This window comes from Tasmannia lanceolata, unplaced genomic scaffold (assembly GCF_043159265.1).
Source record: "Tasmannia lanceolata isolate RefF3 unplaced genomic scaffold, GAP_Taslan_0.1 ptg000012l, whole genome shotgun sequence".
NCBI lineage: Eukaryota > Viridiplantae > Streptophyta > Magnoliopsida > Canellales > Winteraceae > Tasmannia > Tasmannia lanceolata.
Genome location: NW_027518689.1, coordinates 10673833 through 10689395, shown reverse-complemented (window position 1 = coordinate 10689395; position 15563 = coordinate 10673833). Strand labels below are relative to the sequence as shown.

General features: G+C 39.0%; 1 protein-coding gene across 2 annotated transcripts in view; it reads right to left on the bottom strand.

Annotated features, from left to right (window-relative positions):
• The window catches only part of LOC143887615 (phospholipid-transporting ATPase 2-like), a 158117-nt gene that overhangs the window by 80889 nt on the left and 61665 nt on the right, over positions 1-15563 (bottom strand). For both annotated transcript variants that reach the window (XM_077391717.1, XM_077391718.1), the window contains 3 exons: positions 3347-3443; positions 3124-3233; positions 2851-3015 (listed from right to left, as the gene is read on the bottom strand). In XM_077391717.1, the coding sequence (XP_077247832.1) occupies positions 2851-3015; positions 3124-3233; positions 3347-3443 (372 nt within the window). The remainder of the gene's footprint in view (positions 1-2850; positions 3016-3123; positions 3234-3346; positions 3444-15563) is intronic.

The following is a 15563-nucleotide window of genomic DNA, read 5'->3' as shown; positions in this document are numbered from 1 at the left end:
CACTGGGCCGCCCTTTTTTTATTGTTATACATAACAGCATCTCTAAGTATCTAGAGTTTCAGAGGTTCCTGAATCTGATATAAAAATAAGCTTCATGCCTGGGAGCTATTCCATTGAAAGATTCCTGACATAATAAGGAAGCTAAAGAACAAGAGTCATATTGATATAATTACAAAATATCACAGATTTGTTTCCTGACAAATTTGTTTTAAAGAAGTCTTGACGAGGGGACTAATATTATGTGGAATGGGATGTCTAGTTACATCAGGAAAGTGGCTAGGGAGGTACTTGGAGAATCTAGAGGAAGTGGGTGGGCCGCCGTCTAAAGACACATGGTGGTGGAATTAGGAGGTCCAAAAGGCGATTAGGTTTAAAAGAGATTGTTATAAATGTTTGCATAAGTGTAGAAATGAGAACATTGAGAAGTATAAATTGGCTAGAAAAGAAGCTAAGAAGGCAGTAAGGGAAGCTAGAGGAAAGGCATATGAGGATTTGTACCACAGGTTAGGGACGAAAGAGGGGGAAAAAGATGTCTACAAGCTTGCTAAGATGAGAGAAAGGAAGAGCAGAGACTTGAATCATATAAAATGCATCAAAGACAAGAATCAAAAATTGTTAGTAAAAGAAAACAAGGTTATAGAGAGGTGGAGAAGTTACTTCGATAAGTTTAATGGAGAACTTATAGCGAATTTGGGAGAACTTGATAACGTTTTTTATGATACAAATCGAAAGTTTGTTCGTAGAATCTGGACATCAGAGGTAGGAGTAGCTATGAAAAATATGAAATTAGGTGGGTTCCAAGGAGTGTTATGTGGTGAGTCCTTGCAAGGAAAAAAGTGCCAACTAAATATGTTGATATGATTAAGGATATGTATGACGGAGCAGTAACTAGTGTCAGAACCACGGATGGCACGTCTAGTGAGTTTCAAATTACAATAGGATTGCACCAAGGATCAGCTCTAAGCCCTTATCTTTTTTACGCTAGTTATGGATGAGCTTACAGAGGGTATCCAGGATGAGGTGCCGTGGTGTATGTTATTTGCAGATGACATAGTATTAATCGACGAGACCAAAGCAGAAGTAAATGCTAAATTAGAGTTATGGAGAACTACTTTAGAATCTAAAGGCTTTAGACAGAGTAGGACTAAGACAGAATATATGGAATGCAACTTTAGTAATGTAAGGAGGCAGGACGAGGATGTAGTAAATATGACTGGAAAGGAGGTACCTAAGAGGGATATCTTTCGCTATCTTAGTTCAATTCTACATAAGGAAGGAGAGATTGAAGACGATGTTAACCATAGAATAAGAGCAGGTTGGTTGAAGTGGAAGCTTGCATCAGGAGTTCTGTGCGACCGTAAAATCCCTACCAAGTTGAAGGGAAAGTTTTATAAGACAGCTGTGAGGCCAGCCATGCTGTAAGGCTTAGAACGTTAGGCCACCAAGAAGCAGCATGTGCATAAGATGAGTGCAGCGGAGATGCGAATGCTTAGATGGATGTGCGGCAACACAACATTAGATAGAATTAAAAATGAAGACATTCGTAAAAAGGTGGGGGTGGCACCAATTGAGGAGAAGATAAGAGAGTGCCGCTTAAGATAGTTTGGACACATCCAACTTAGGCCTTTGGATGCTCCAGTGAGAAGAGGCGACTCGTGCCAAGTTGATGGAGTAAAAAGAGGTAAGGGCGAACCGAAAACAACTTGCGTAGAAACAGTGAGGAAAGACTTGATAGCTAGGAACATAACAGAGAACATAACCTTGGATATGATAGAATGGAAGAAAATGGTCCACGTAGAAGAACCCAACCAAAACCAGGATTAGAGCTAGGTAGATTCCTTTTACCTCCTTCATGAATTTTTTTCTAAAGGATTCATTTAGCCGACCCCAACTAGTTTGGGACAAAGGCTTTGTTGAGTTGAGTATTGATAAGTTTGACTGAGGCACACAATTATCTACACACTCTGATTGAGTTGTTTGGTTTGCGGATACTATAGAGAGAACAGCTTAAGATGCACAATTATTGACCCTCCCTGCTTGAGCTGTTTGGTACTTTGGTTTGTAGAGACTAAAACAGCAGAGTTTCTGGGATCTTCAATAATCCACGGTTTGGTTGTGCCATTAAGTCATTATGGGGATCAGTGGAACCCGGTTTCCCAGTTTTCCCCAAAAAAAGAGGTGACGGCAACTCTAGCTCAGTGCTGGAGTTGTACTCACTACTGTTTACAGGGACGAGCAGGAACCAGGGTCCATGGGATCCTTATCCCACTTTCCCTTCTGCAAACGAAACATACCTTGTAGCAATAGCATGAAAACAATATAAGGCAATGGAATCATTACAGAAAGAATTCGCTTCATTTAGAATCAAGAGAAGCAATCAGCATCCTTTTATGTATACATGAGCATACAAACTGTTAGACTCATGGTTTAAAATTTCGGTTTCGGTTTTGGACAAAGCCGAAACCGAAATTTTGGCTGTAATACCAAAATTTCGGCCAAAATTCGGTAAAAAAAATACAACTTTCATTATTGTGACGAAATTTCAGTAATTTCAGCCAAAATTTAGGGGAAAAAAAGTAAATTTCAGGAAAAAATCAAAAATTACATTTTCCCGAAATTGCTGAAATCCCGAAATTTCAGCCGAAATTCTGTAATTTCAGACAGAATTTCGGATTTATGTAGTTTCAGTGTTGGTCCCAGTCGAAATCCGAAATTTTGGTATTTCGGCCGAAATTTAAAACCATGGTTAACTTGAAGTTACTATCTTTTCAAGTGCATATTTTCTAGGGTGTTTGCTTGAAATACAGTTTGTCAAGTGATTAAATTGCACCCATTATAAAATAGGAATACCAGAAACTGCACAAGGAAGAATTGCTTCATCTGCTCCTTTAGACAGAAGGATAAGCTTCTCATTCTGGCAATCTTTGACGACCACTGACATCCGCTTCCGATCAGAAGTGAACTCTAGAGTATCCAATATCTCATATAGAATGACCGAACCATTGAAATTGATTTCTGCAAAATATACAGTAAGCAGAAATTAAGTTTCTCATTCAGCAGCTACAAAATGCCTTATAGAAAGGAAAATCGTCAATCGAACGGCCCACAAGTGACGAATCATACCGAGAATATTCCCATTTTTATTAACGAGAACCATATGCAACCGAGCAGCGGCATGAACAAGAGCATCCTCGTCCTGGGATTGTGCCTTGTAAGAAATCACTCCACTTTTACTACGGATACAGAAAGTGGGTAAATAAAACATGAAAATCTAAAAAGTAAAAAAATGACATGGTACCTTATGCAAATGCATAAAGAACAAGTACAATATTAATATAAAATTTACCTTTTCAGAGGTACAACTGTATTGCATAATGCCATAACTGTAAGGAATCTCATAACATCAGGGTTATTGCTGCCGAGGGCATTGAGCAGTTCACTATCTACCAAGAGAAACGAGTGTATCAGATTTGGATAAAAAAGAAAAGAGATTTGCTAATGATTATGAAGGCCAAAATGCTTGACTTTGTAGAAAAAGAAATTTACAGTCAAAATAATACAAAAGGAGCAAACAAGTATTCATACTGATACATATGATCATATGCATAGGTTCTTTCATGTCCTTATATAAAGTAGGTCAGAAAAATCATTAGGGCCTATGCTATATAGACCAATGTTAGATTCTTCGGTTATCCACTCGGATAAGACCATGGGATAAAAAAACCAGAACGAATGTGAAGTTTGTTTTTTTTATTTTTCAAAAAGTAAAGAATGGGAAGTTGCTAAACTATAGACAATTTATTATCACGAATTCAAATTGACTAAAAGCAATTCACAACAAGGCAAGCTAGAGTGTCTATATCTGGCCCCGCATAGTTTTAAATTTTCACTGAAACCAGCACGAAATGACCAAAATGTTTTCATTTCCATCCCGGCCGAAACACATACCACAACGGAAATGCATAGTGAAACCAACACTATTAAGTGTATTAGTCGTATACTATACCAGTATGTACTACATAATGATATTTATATAAATTGTATGTGAAATGTGGTATGTACTGAATTATAGTGGTCCCATTTCCATTCCCACCAAAACACATGCCCCAACTAAAATGCATAGCCCACTATTAGTACGCACTTTCATTTTTTGAACAGAGCCCCTTTTCTGTGAAACAGAAAAAAGATGTTGAGTACTTCCTGATCTTGGCATCATTCAGCTTTTCACTGAAGAACGCCCCCTTACTAATAGGGCTCCCTTACTCAAAACTGCGCTGATTGCCATCCCCGATGCAAATCATTTGACTTCAAATACCTATTTATATGAATTACAAGTGAAATGTGGCATGCACTGAATTATTAGACATTAACGATGTCACTAGGTGTTTGATGTCAATAAACCATTATGGTTGGCTTTTTGCTTATGTGATCGTTTTTTAGTGTGTATTTGTCCTTATTGCAGCACTTCCTAAAGTTTTATCTTAAATGTTCATCTTTTGCATATGCTTCCATAAGTTTCCATAACATTGCAGTATTTTCACCGAAATTTCCATCTGAAATCAACATATTTCCATTTCCATCACGGCCCAAAATACATATTGAAATTGTACTTTCTTTCTAAATTAATGAATGGAATGGATTCTTTCCCACGTTTTGTGTTTATTTGAAGCCTATGTATACGTGGTTGTTTACATTTTCAGTTTAGATTTTAGAATAGACCTTACTATTCCAAGCATGCATGACAATGCATGTCATTAGGTGTTTGATCTTGTAAAACCATTATGAATGATTCTCTTACTTATGTGATGATTTCTATGTGAGTATTTGTGCTTATTCTAGCAGTTCCAGAATCTTCATCATAAATTTCGATCATTTACATGCATTTCCATGTGGGATTTCAACGAAATCTACACCTAAAATTGATATGTTTCTATTTTTCGTGGTGACTAACATGCATACAAAAAAAAACCATTTAAAATCTTGCCATAACCCTTCCAAGGACAAGAAAAGCTGCTTTTGCTACCTTCTGATAATAGAGTCTAAGAGTTGACTATTGATGCAAATCTAGAGGAAGCATGAACGAGACCAAGGCTCCATAAAGAAACTTGAACAGCAAGAGGCCCAAACAAGGTAAAAGATAGAACTCTATGATGACATCAACATGATGTGAGGCTGATGTAATTTGGTTTTTGTCAATTGTTTGTTTAAGACCATCAGTTTGCAGGCTGTTCTTTCATTGTATTCTTCTTCTCGTTAACGATTTTTTTAAAGTAGATTCTCGTTAACGAATATTATCTGTTCAAAAAAGAAAAAAAAAACGAAGCTGATGTCAGCTGAGCAGAACATGGATCTCCATTCCATCTAAAAAATCAAAATCTAGACCTTTTATTTTATGTTTAAGAACTGAGGCTACATTTTTCTTGTAGACGGTTCTAGAGTGGAATATTTGTATGGCCTGTTCAGGTAAGTTAGATTAATTTTTTATTAAGTTTCTGTGTATGACTAGCGGCAGGTTAAGTTTTTAATGTTGTTTTAGGGTGGGAATGAAGTCTAAAAATAGAAGTTTTAGCTAGAAACAAGTATTTTTCCAAGTTCATAGACATAATTAGATTGAAGAAGTTTGCTCTCTCCGGAACAGTACGAACAGTATTAGTAAAGGTTTGATATCATTTTCTTCTATTTCAACATCTGCTTAGGTCGATTTCTGCTTCTTACGGCTTCAAATTGGTAACAACCCATCTTCCATTGCATCAAAGCTCGTCGACTTTCTTTCAAAACTAGTCAAGAAACCGTAGAACATATGAGCATGTGGTTCAAAGTTGCATAATAAATTGGAAGTTGGAACAGAAGAAGCAAATCATCATTCGAGTCTAAATAGATATTTGCAACAATGAAAACATCAAATCCCAAAGAAAACAAGAAATTCTAGATTGTAGCCATGTTTGATGTATTGATCCAGCAATAGGAGTATTGTAACAATTGAGCACCAATGCGTGTTGGTATTTAAAATCTAGCTACAAGATCAGGATCGGGATAAGAACATCCAATTTAAAGTTTGATCGGGATAAGAACATCCAATTTAAAGTTAAAACTTTCTACACTTCAACGAGAACCTCCATACCAAATTAGCATTGGACTCTTAATGAAGTTGCTTCAGCACGAAGGGAGCAAATACAGGCGACAAGAACTCACAAGATCAATGCTAAAATCATCAGATGTCAAAAGATATGAAGAGATTACTTGGGAATATTCTTTAAATCAACTATACTCAAGTCTTTGAACAAAAATACCAACAGCTGAAGCAAGGAACACGATGGACTCTTAATAAGTCTATCAAACAAATCAGATCTACTAACTAATCTCTAACTGATGGGAATGATTAGGGTTAAGATTGAGGGAAAATTCAAGGGAAATATGCGTGGGCTAATAGAAAACGAAATGATGAATCTATACCTGGGATGTTGTACCGGGCCCAGGCGTCATCCTGCTACAACTGCTCTCCAAGAGAAGGGAAAGAGATAACTAGAGTAGAGAGGTAAGGGCCTGATCTTAGCCAAGAGAGGAAGAAAAAGGAATAGAGAATCAAGATCAAGAAGGCAATCAAGAAAGGGGGAAAATAGGCGTAGAAAGGGAAGTTGTTTATGAAAGCAATTGAGAAGGGGGAAGAAGGAAAAGGAGAAAAGAGAAATGGGCCTTGAATAATAGAAAGAAGAGAAGAAAGGGGGAGAAGGAGAAAAATTAGACGGGACAAAGATACATAGAGAAGTAGCTGAAGGTGAGGGAAAAGAGGATAAAGTAAGAAAGAAAGATGTGTAGAGGGGAGGAGAGAAGAGAAAGAATGGGAGATAGAGTAGAGAGAGGACTAAAGGAGAGAGATTGAGTAAGGAAAGGGTAAGAGAGAGATCAAGTGTGGTAGGATGGAGAGGGAGTGTGTAAGAAAGAGAGAGAGGTTAAGTGCGGGAGAGAGAGAGAGAGAGAGGTGTCGACCAGGGGTCATTTTCACGTTTTCCAAGATTGGATTTCTTCTATGGGGATGAAGGGTACTTATATGGAGGGGCATTAGTTTAAGTCGTGGGTCCCTATGTTTAATAATCGGTTAAAAGAAAAAGGCATTAAAGGGGGTTTAAGGGGATTTACGGATTTAGCCAGTATGAAAAAAGATAAGTGGATCAGAGCTAAGAGACTTTAAAAGATTGTTTTTAAAAGGTAGGTGGTCCATGAAAAGGGGGGATAAGGTAGGTCACAGGGTGATGATGACATCCCCGCATCAAGGCTAAATAAAACGCTACTAAATCAAATAAAATACTATCTATAAAAAAATAGCACATGTCCAACAAAGTAATTAATATAATGACTAGATCTGGTGGTTTGGATGGCTTGATCACATAAATTCAGCCCATATGGGAGGCGAATAAATGTCTTCAGCACGTTGGTAAAGATCCTCTCAAAATCATCGTAGCTTAGCATTGTCTATGCAGGAGCAATTGGTCAAGGGTTGATCTCATCAACGAACAGGACATTTGTGGCCTCACCCTCAACGAGAATTCGTAGTCCTGATATCTACGATCTTGTCAATCTGGTCCTCTGAAGATGAGCTCTAGGGCTGCAGCTCGGGTCGGGTTTTCAATAACCCTACCCTACACGAGAAACTATCTTGGGTCGGATCAGTCGGATTTTTTTTATTTTTTTTTTGGAAAACCCACTATTCATAAGCCCGGCCCTACCGATATAGTTTCTCGGGTTGGGTCGGGTTTTTGCATATAGTCACCTCCGATTCCTCTCCATGGAGAAATTGGGACTCATACCATTTCACTAACTGTGAATTTACATACACATGGCCTATCTGTCTCCAAAAAGAAAAATATCAGTGACGTCTCCGACAACATGATTAATAAAAGCAGAACCTAGTGATGCATAAAAAAATAGTCCTAAAGGTGTGAGTATTCAATAAACTTAATGTACTTCATTACACATACTAATACCACATTTGTACACATGCAAGTGCAGGATGACATTTTCCCAAACACCTGGTATGCATATCTAAAATATCCTCCCCCAATAGATACTGATCAGCATGGTCCCGACGAACTAATTCTCCTTAAGCTTGCTTTTGATTACAAAGCAATGTAACTCTTCTCCTTCTCCAGAGGCAGAGATCTTTGAGCATGATTTAAGCACGAAATGAAATGTGAAGACATTGGGTTTCAACTCTTTCATCCTTGTTAAATTTCATATATCAATAATCTCTGATGATTTTCATTGACCAGCAAAGGTGCTTAAATAAGCACATAAACAAGTAAAGTGATCGAGATAAGATTTGGCCAAGAATACCTCATCAAAACCAACTCCCTAATCTACATCCTAATCTAAACCAACTTCCCCAATACAGTCAGATATTATCATGATCTTTGAGAAATCTTAACACGCCGCCTCAAACGTATATTGAGTGAAAATCTATATACGTTTGCTTACAATAAAATATCCCCAATGATTACAATCAAATATATACCAAAACAAGTACAATAAAATGTCCCGACACTAAGCAGATATTGACTGATGCTTCTTGCCAACTGCCAAATGTCCTCTGATACCGGTTGCCGAAAGGAAATTGCTTCAAAGATGAGTAGCGAAGAGAGACTTAAGGCCTTAATTGGCGACCCTACATGAAATGGGTCACTATAGACCAATGCCACGATGACCAAAGACATGGGTCAACTTTTCATATCGACCCACAAAGAATTTGTACGACTCTCTCAGGTACGCACTTCGAGTCAGAGACATGTACCTCAAAGGGACTGAAGAACCTCAACTGAGAGTGTTATTTCAGGCACGAACCTCAAATAGAGGTACCTCAACTGAAATAAACAAATGAAAGAAAGGAAAACTAATGAAAAATAGGTAGGAGAGCGGCAAGTAGGGGTTGAATAAGGAGATCAATTATTGGCATATGGAACTCTACGTATTTAAAAAGTCCAAAGAAAATTAGTGTGAAAATATCAACACGGGGGTAAAAAATCTCACTAAGTGCAAGGGGTGCACATATCAATACCAGGGTTATAGATTTTTTGAAGAGAGAAGAGATTCGGTACAAGGAGTCAAATCCAAGAAAGTAAAATAACAAAGGGTGCGGATATCAAAATGAGAGGTAGAAATTATATGAAATTGGAATGAAGGTGGGTGTATATTAGATAAGACTAGGAAGTGCCTGTGAATAAGATAAAAAGAGGGAGTGCTTAGACTAAAATGGAGGAGTAAAACTTCCTACCTCTATGCTACTCATATTATCTCCTCGTTCCCGTAACCATGACAAGACGTCACCTTTTTTTTTTTAACTAATACTTCACCATCCATAACTAGAGCATGAGTCTTGATCCCATATAATGAAACATGTTGCTACAGTTTCCACCGGGTAAATTTCTTCCATGAGACGGTGTTGATGGTGGTGCTTCACCATCACGCGACTCCTTTTTTTTAGGAAAAGAGAAGAAACACATATGGCAGAAATCCATGGGCTTACAAGTATCAGTCCAAATGTTGGATCGTATATGATAGCAAGCAGATTGCCAAGCGGCTGGAAACAGGAGGCTGAGATGTCTTCCATGGAGATGATTTCAGGCCCGGTCGAAGAGGAATTCTCCATTTCAGAGAGCAGTGTAAGCATGCCTTCTCAAATCAATATTGAGTTGCAGAGATTAAAAAAAAAATGGCGCTGTTTGAGCAGCAATGAGGCTTGAGCGAGGGCGCAGCTTTGTGGACGTCAATCACCCAACCGAGCTGTGAATCGGAGCCGCAAAAGCCCTTCGCTGATCTAGCCGTCCGCCGGAGAGCGGTGCTTCAAGGTTTATAGTCAGCAATGGGTTGGATCGTGCCGCTCTGATACCATGTTAAATTTCATATATCAATAATCTCTGATGATTTTCATTGACCAGTAAAGGTGCTTAAATAAGCACTTAAAGATAAACAAGTAAAGTGATAAAGATAAGATTTGGTCAAGATTTTCCCCATCAAAACCGAGTTCCCTATTCTACATCCTAATCTAAACCAACTTCCCTAATCTACCACCAAGATGATAAACGGTCAGATCTTATCATGATCTTTGACAAATCTTAACAGTCCTTGTAAGCCGGAAGGCTATCGATCACCAACGTTTTGATTGGAACCAAACCCATAATGATTGATGACGCCAATGTCGATTGCCTTGAAATGAACAGGTTCAGTACATCGCAGTCAAGCAAGATGACTTGAACACTACAAGCGGGAACCTTGACGCACACAAATCTAAAGTCGATCGAAGCCAACCGAAGATTGAAATCTCAAGAAGCCCAGAAGAGAAGATATTATGTGTGTATTTTAGAATGTAGAGTCTCTCTTGGGTGTTTTGAGTGTTCTTGGCACTTAGGGAGGTTTAAAACAAACTTAGATATCTCTAAGAATCACACTCCCTAAAGTAGGCTCAAAGTCCGTAGAAAATTCCCTCAAAAATTATGAACTTGAGTATTTAGGAGAATTACGGACGTTCGAGGTTCTGGCGGACGTCCGAGGTTCTGGCGGACGTCCGTCTGAAACCTGAACATTTGAAACTAGATAACTGAGGGAATTGAAGTCGTCCGGCATATTGGCGGACGTCCGTCTGAAGCCTGAAGGTTGGGGCTAAAATAACTGAGAATATTGCGGTCGTCCGGGATATTGGCGGACATCCGTCTAAAACCTGAGGTTTGGATAAAAATAACTGAGAATATTACGGTCGTCCGGAAATGTCGAGGACGTTAGAAAGACAAAAACAAATTAGGGTTTTTACATTCTAACCTATAAATATGTCCTTTTGAGAAACCCTAACATATCTCTTGAGCTCTTGAAAAGTTATTAGCCACCATTTTCAAAACCCTAACTCTCACCTACTCTCTTCTTGCCATTTATTGTGAGAATAACCAACATTTACCTCTCTTGAGTGCCTTTACTTTCATTCTCCCAAGAGAGACTTATTAGGGTATGTGTTTTAAGTGAGACAAGAGTTATTGCTTAAGCTTTTACCTTTGTGTTTGCCTAAACAAGAGGCTAGTGTGCTTTTACTTCATTCCACCATTGTAAAGAAGGGTTGTGACCCTTGGAGAGTTTAAAGACTCGGTGCTTGTAAGGAGGCCTTGGACCCAGCCATGGTGTGGTGTCCGGATAATGAAGAAACCCAAGGACGACAAACTTGGAAGAGAGGAGTAGGTCTTTTGAGAAGACCGAACCACTATAAATCTCCGTGTTCATTGTGGTGTGCCTTCTATTCTCTTTCATCTCTCAACTCTCTTGGTAATATCTTAAACCCTCTTCTTTACAAGTGCATGCTAGATAGCTTTAAAGTAATTGGTAGAATCTCTTAAAACAAGGTTTTCAAAGCAACAAATTTTTATAATACCTAATTCACCCCCCCTCTTAGGTTGCCTAGTCTATTTTCAGTCCTGATCTGATTGAATAGAATCGGCAACTTTGAGTAGAAATCATTCTCATACCTTAAACATGGCAATTGAAAGATAAGTTATACAACAATATGTCCAGAAAATAGCATTTAAGATAAAAATAAAACAGTTCCTCTCTACCCAATCTTAAGATATAAGCAAGGCTTTTATTATCTGTAAAAGCTCATCAAATACTCCCACTAAGCTTCCGGAACCGGAAAAGAAGAACCCAATAAAATGGCGGGAAGGAGAAGAGAGACATAGTGGGGGTTGGGGATGGCAGGGCTAACTGTTGGTGATTTTGCTGCCTTTTGCAGATACAAAGGTTATACAGAATAATATGAAAGAACACGTTTTCTTTTTGCAGATTTAGAGAGAGTGAGAGAGGTTACTGTAAATTGATGGAGACTGGTTACCACGAATTGACGAGCTCATGACTAGCATGTAAGACAAGGAGAACAGGAGTTCACATGTTGTGATTTTCACACCTGTAAAAGGCGGGAATTTATCAAAAAATAATATGGGCAATTAATGGAGGTCGGGTTTTTCTCCTTTAAACCCGACCCTACCTGAGAATCACACAGGTTTTTAAAACCTAAACCCGATCCAGCCTGAAACCCAACTATTTTGAACCAAACCCATTGCTTTTTCGGGTCGGATTGATGGGGGTCGGGTTTTAAGATGCAACCCTAATGAGCTCGTTCTGAATGGTAATGTGGTCAGATCATCAAGCTCGGCAAGTTTCCATGAAATAGGTACAAATCGACAATCTTCAACACAAGAGAAGTCAACACATCCTCTTGGAGATCCAATAAGTATGCATTTGGACCCAACCTCCTAACGACTTTATAAAGTCCAAACTTATTCCTATTCAATTTGCAATACGCTCCAACCGGAAATCGCTTTCGTCGAAAATAAGCCATCACTAGATTCCCCCCACTGAAAGAGTGGTCTCTCATGTGCTAATCAGTAGGTGCTTTATACTTCTCGTTACTCGCTCGGAGTTGCGCTTATACCTCTTGTTGTACCTTCTTGATGTATTGAACGAAGTCCTCGACCTCCACAATACATCTCATAAAGTAGGATAAAGGGATACGATCCAGAAGGTGAGCGGATGGTTTCAATGGGGTTTTTCCAGTGGAACAATTAATGAAAGTATGAAACTATTATAACCAAACTCTACATAAGGCAAAGTTGAGTCCCATTAATGACGTTTTTAGCCAGCTATACATCTCAACAAATTTCCTAGGCTGCAAATGACCAATTTTGTCTCTCCATCTGTCTGGACAACTGAACTGAAGTGTAGTCCCCATTTTGCACCATAAAATTCCATAGAAATGACCAAGAAACTTAGTGTCTCCATCATAAGTGAATGACTGAGGAACTCCATGCAGACCCACAACATCTCTAAAGACTAACTCTGCAACATGAAAAACGTTTGAAGTTTTGTGACATGGGATGAATGGGACGTTTTAATGAACCAATTGACAACAAAAAAGTCGAAATCAAATTCCCTAGCAGTCCGGGGTAGACCTATAAAAATCCATACTAGCATCCTCATAGGAATGGGTAGAGGGGCATAAAGACCGGTATTCTAAGCTTGGCCATTGAAATACCAACAAGTCTTGCACTGACGTACATAACGAATTACAACGTATTTCAAGCAAGGCCAAAGTATCATTGCTATGGCATTTACCTGCCCAAAGTGACCTTCCAAGCCTCCATTGTGAAGTATGTGAGCCCTCGCATAAAGATCTATCAGGTATACACAATTGAGTACCATGGCACAGAAATACATCATGGATGATGTAGGCAGTGCTCGGATGACTCCAAAATAGGACCAAAGAATATGTAAATAGGTTACTGGTCCTTAGAGAGCCAAACGATATAACCACGGGCCTCATGGTCCCAAGCAAATAGGACCTCCTACTTAAGGTATCTACCACACAATTAAGAATCTCAGATTTGTGCCTGAGATTGAATGTCTATTCCTATAAGAAAGCAACCCGTTCTGCATGATGCTCATTCAAAGTATGTTGAGAATTAATGAAGCACAATGCTTCATGGTTTGAATTCAGCAAAAAGTCATGTTAGATCAGGTAAAGCCTCCAAGGTTTGAGAGCTTAAACGATGGCATAAAATTCAGCGTCTTATGTTGGGACCTCAAGTATTCATCGCTTGAGCATCTCGCTAAAGAAGGCTATAGAGCATCATTCCTGATTGAGGACAGCTCTTATTCCTACCTATGAGGCATCACAATTAACCCTTATAGACTATTTTAAAGTATTCGACCAGAATTGGAACACTATTCATTCTAGTCTTAAAGAGGATGAAACATCGATCAGCCACAGGAGTCCAGTGGAATACACCACTTTTCAAATGCTCAGTGATAAGTGTCATCATGACACTAAAATTGTGAATGATACGCCGATAAAATGCTGCAAGCTCGTGAAATCGTCACACATCACTAATAGATTCGGGCACAGGCCAGCTTCTTATGGCCTCAACTTTTTGATTGGGTCGACTTTAATCCCATCAGTCAACACAATATATCCCAAGAATGTCAGACTATTTATTATAAATACACACTTCTTGAGATTCACATACGAGTTGTTGTCCCTTAAGATTTTGAACACTTTCTTTTCTTTACATGGGAAACATATGTGTCGAATTCTAGTTATAGATGAGGATATCATCAAAATTTATAATGACGGATTTGGCAATAAAAGGTTATAATACCCGGTTCATCACATGCACGAAAGTGCTGGGTGCATTAGGAAAACCAAAGGACAAGATCAATCATTCATATAGACCCCCTCGAGTCTTGAAGGCGGCCTTCCATTCATCGTCGGGTCGTATCTTAATGTGGTGATATCCACTCGTTAAATTAATCTTCGAGAATAAGTAAGTGTCATTCAACATATCTACATGTCAACAAGTCTAGGTATGAGAAGCCTATATTTGACAGTAATCTCATTGATGGCGCAATTATCGATGCACATACTCCATGTCCAAGCCTTTTTAGGAGTATAAAAGGCAGGCATGAAGCATAGGCTCATACTTTCCTGGATGTACCATTTCTTCAACAAGTCTAAGGCTTGTCGATGCAACTCCTCGTGCTCGGTTGGGCTCATACGATAGTGAGGTAGATGTGGCAAACTAGAGCCCGGAAAAAGATTGATGCAATGCTAAACATCACGCAATGGAAAGAGTGCATCAGGAAGATCTTCAGGGATAAGATCAGTGAAATCCTCCAATAAAGGTTGCATCCGATGATGTGGGACTCTCTGGTTCTTTTCCTACGAGAAAGTTTTTGCCTCTTTACATGCATCCTCGAACTTAGACTGGTTCAGAAACAGTGCCAATTCCTTTCTTTTGGGCTTAGCACCCTCATTTGTTGGCAAAACAGCACCGTCATTCATTGACACATGGGGCATTGTCACATCCCTTGACGACCTAGGAGAATTCTTAACATGATTTAACTTTATTTTTCTATAGTTCTTTACAAAGAGCGCATTCTTCTCCCCGTCATGCGTGGTCTTACGGTCATACTACCATCAGCGGCCTAGCAAGATGTGACACACCTCAAGTGAAGTAACGCCGCACTAAGTTTCTGAAGAAAAGTTCACAAGACGATGTGTTGGTACTTCTGTTGCACCCTTTGAACCATGCTATGTCGTATGGTTAACTCAACTTCTCAGTCTTCAATCTCAACCAATCAACCATCAACTGGGAGACAAGATTCTTTGTACTTCCACTGTCAATTATAACGGTGCAAAGTTTTCCTCTTACTGTACACGCGGTACGGAAGACGTTACTTCGTAACCATCTATCTGACTCATACGGGCATCTTAAGGGACATCATGACACGATGGATCACACACACGGCCTTGACATGATCCCCATCAAGGGTGGTCTCATCGTACCCACCCTCAAGGGATCGATCATCTTTATTATTAGGGTGACCAATCCTATCTTGGGGGTCCTTGATGTAGATCTTGATTAGGAAATTCGAATTTTGATCAAGAAATAATGCAAGGCTGTGGATCTTTGCAAATCCAATTCGAATTTTGCAGAAATTTTGCACAGGAGCAGTGAAAATTCATTCACTGCTAACAA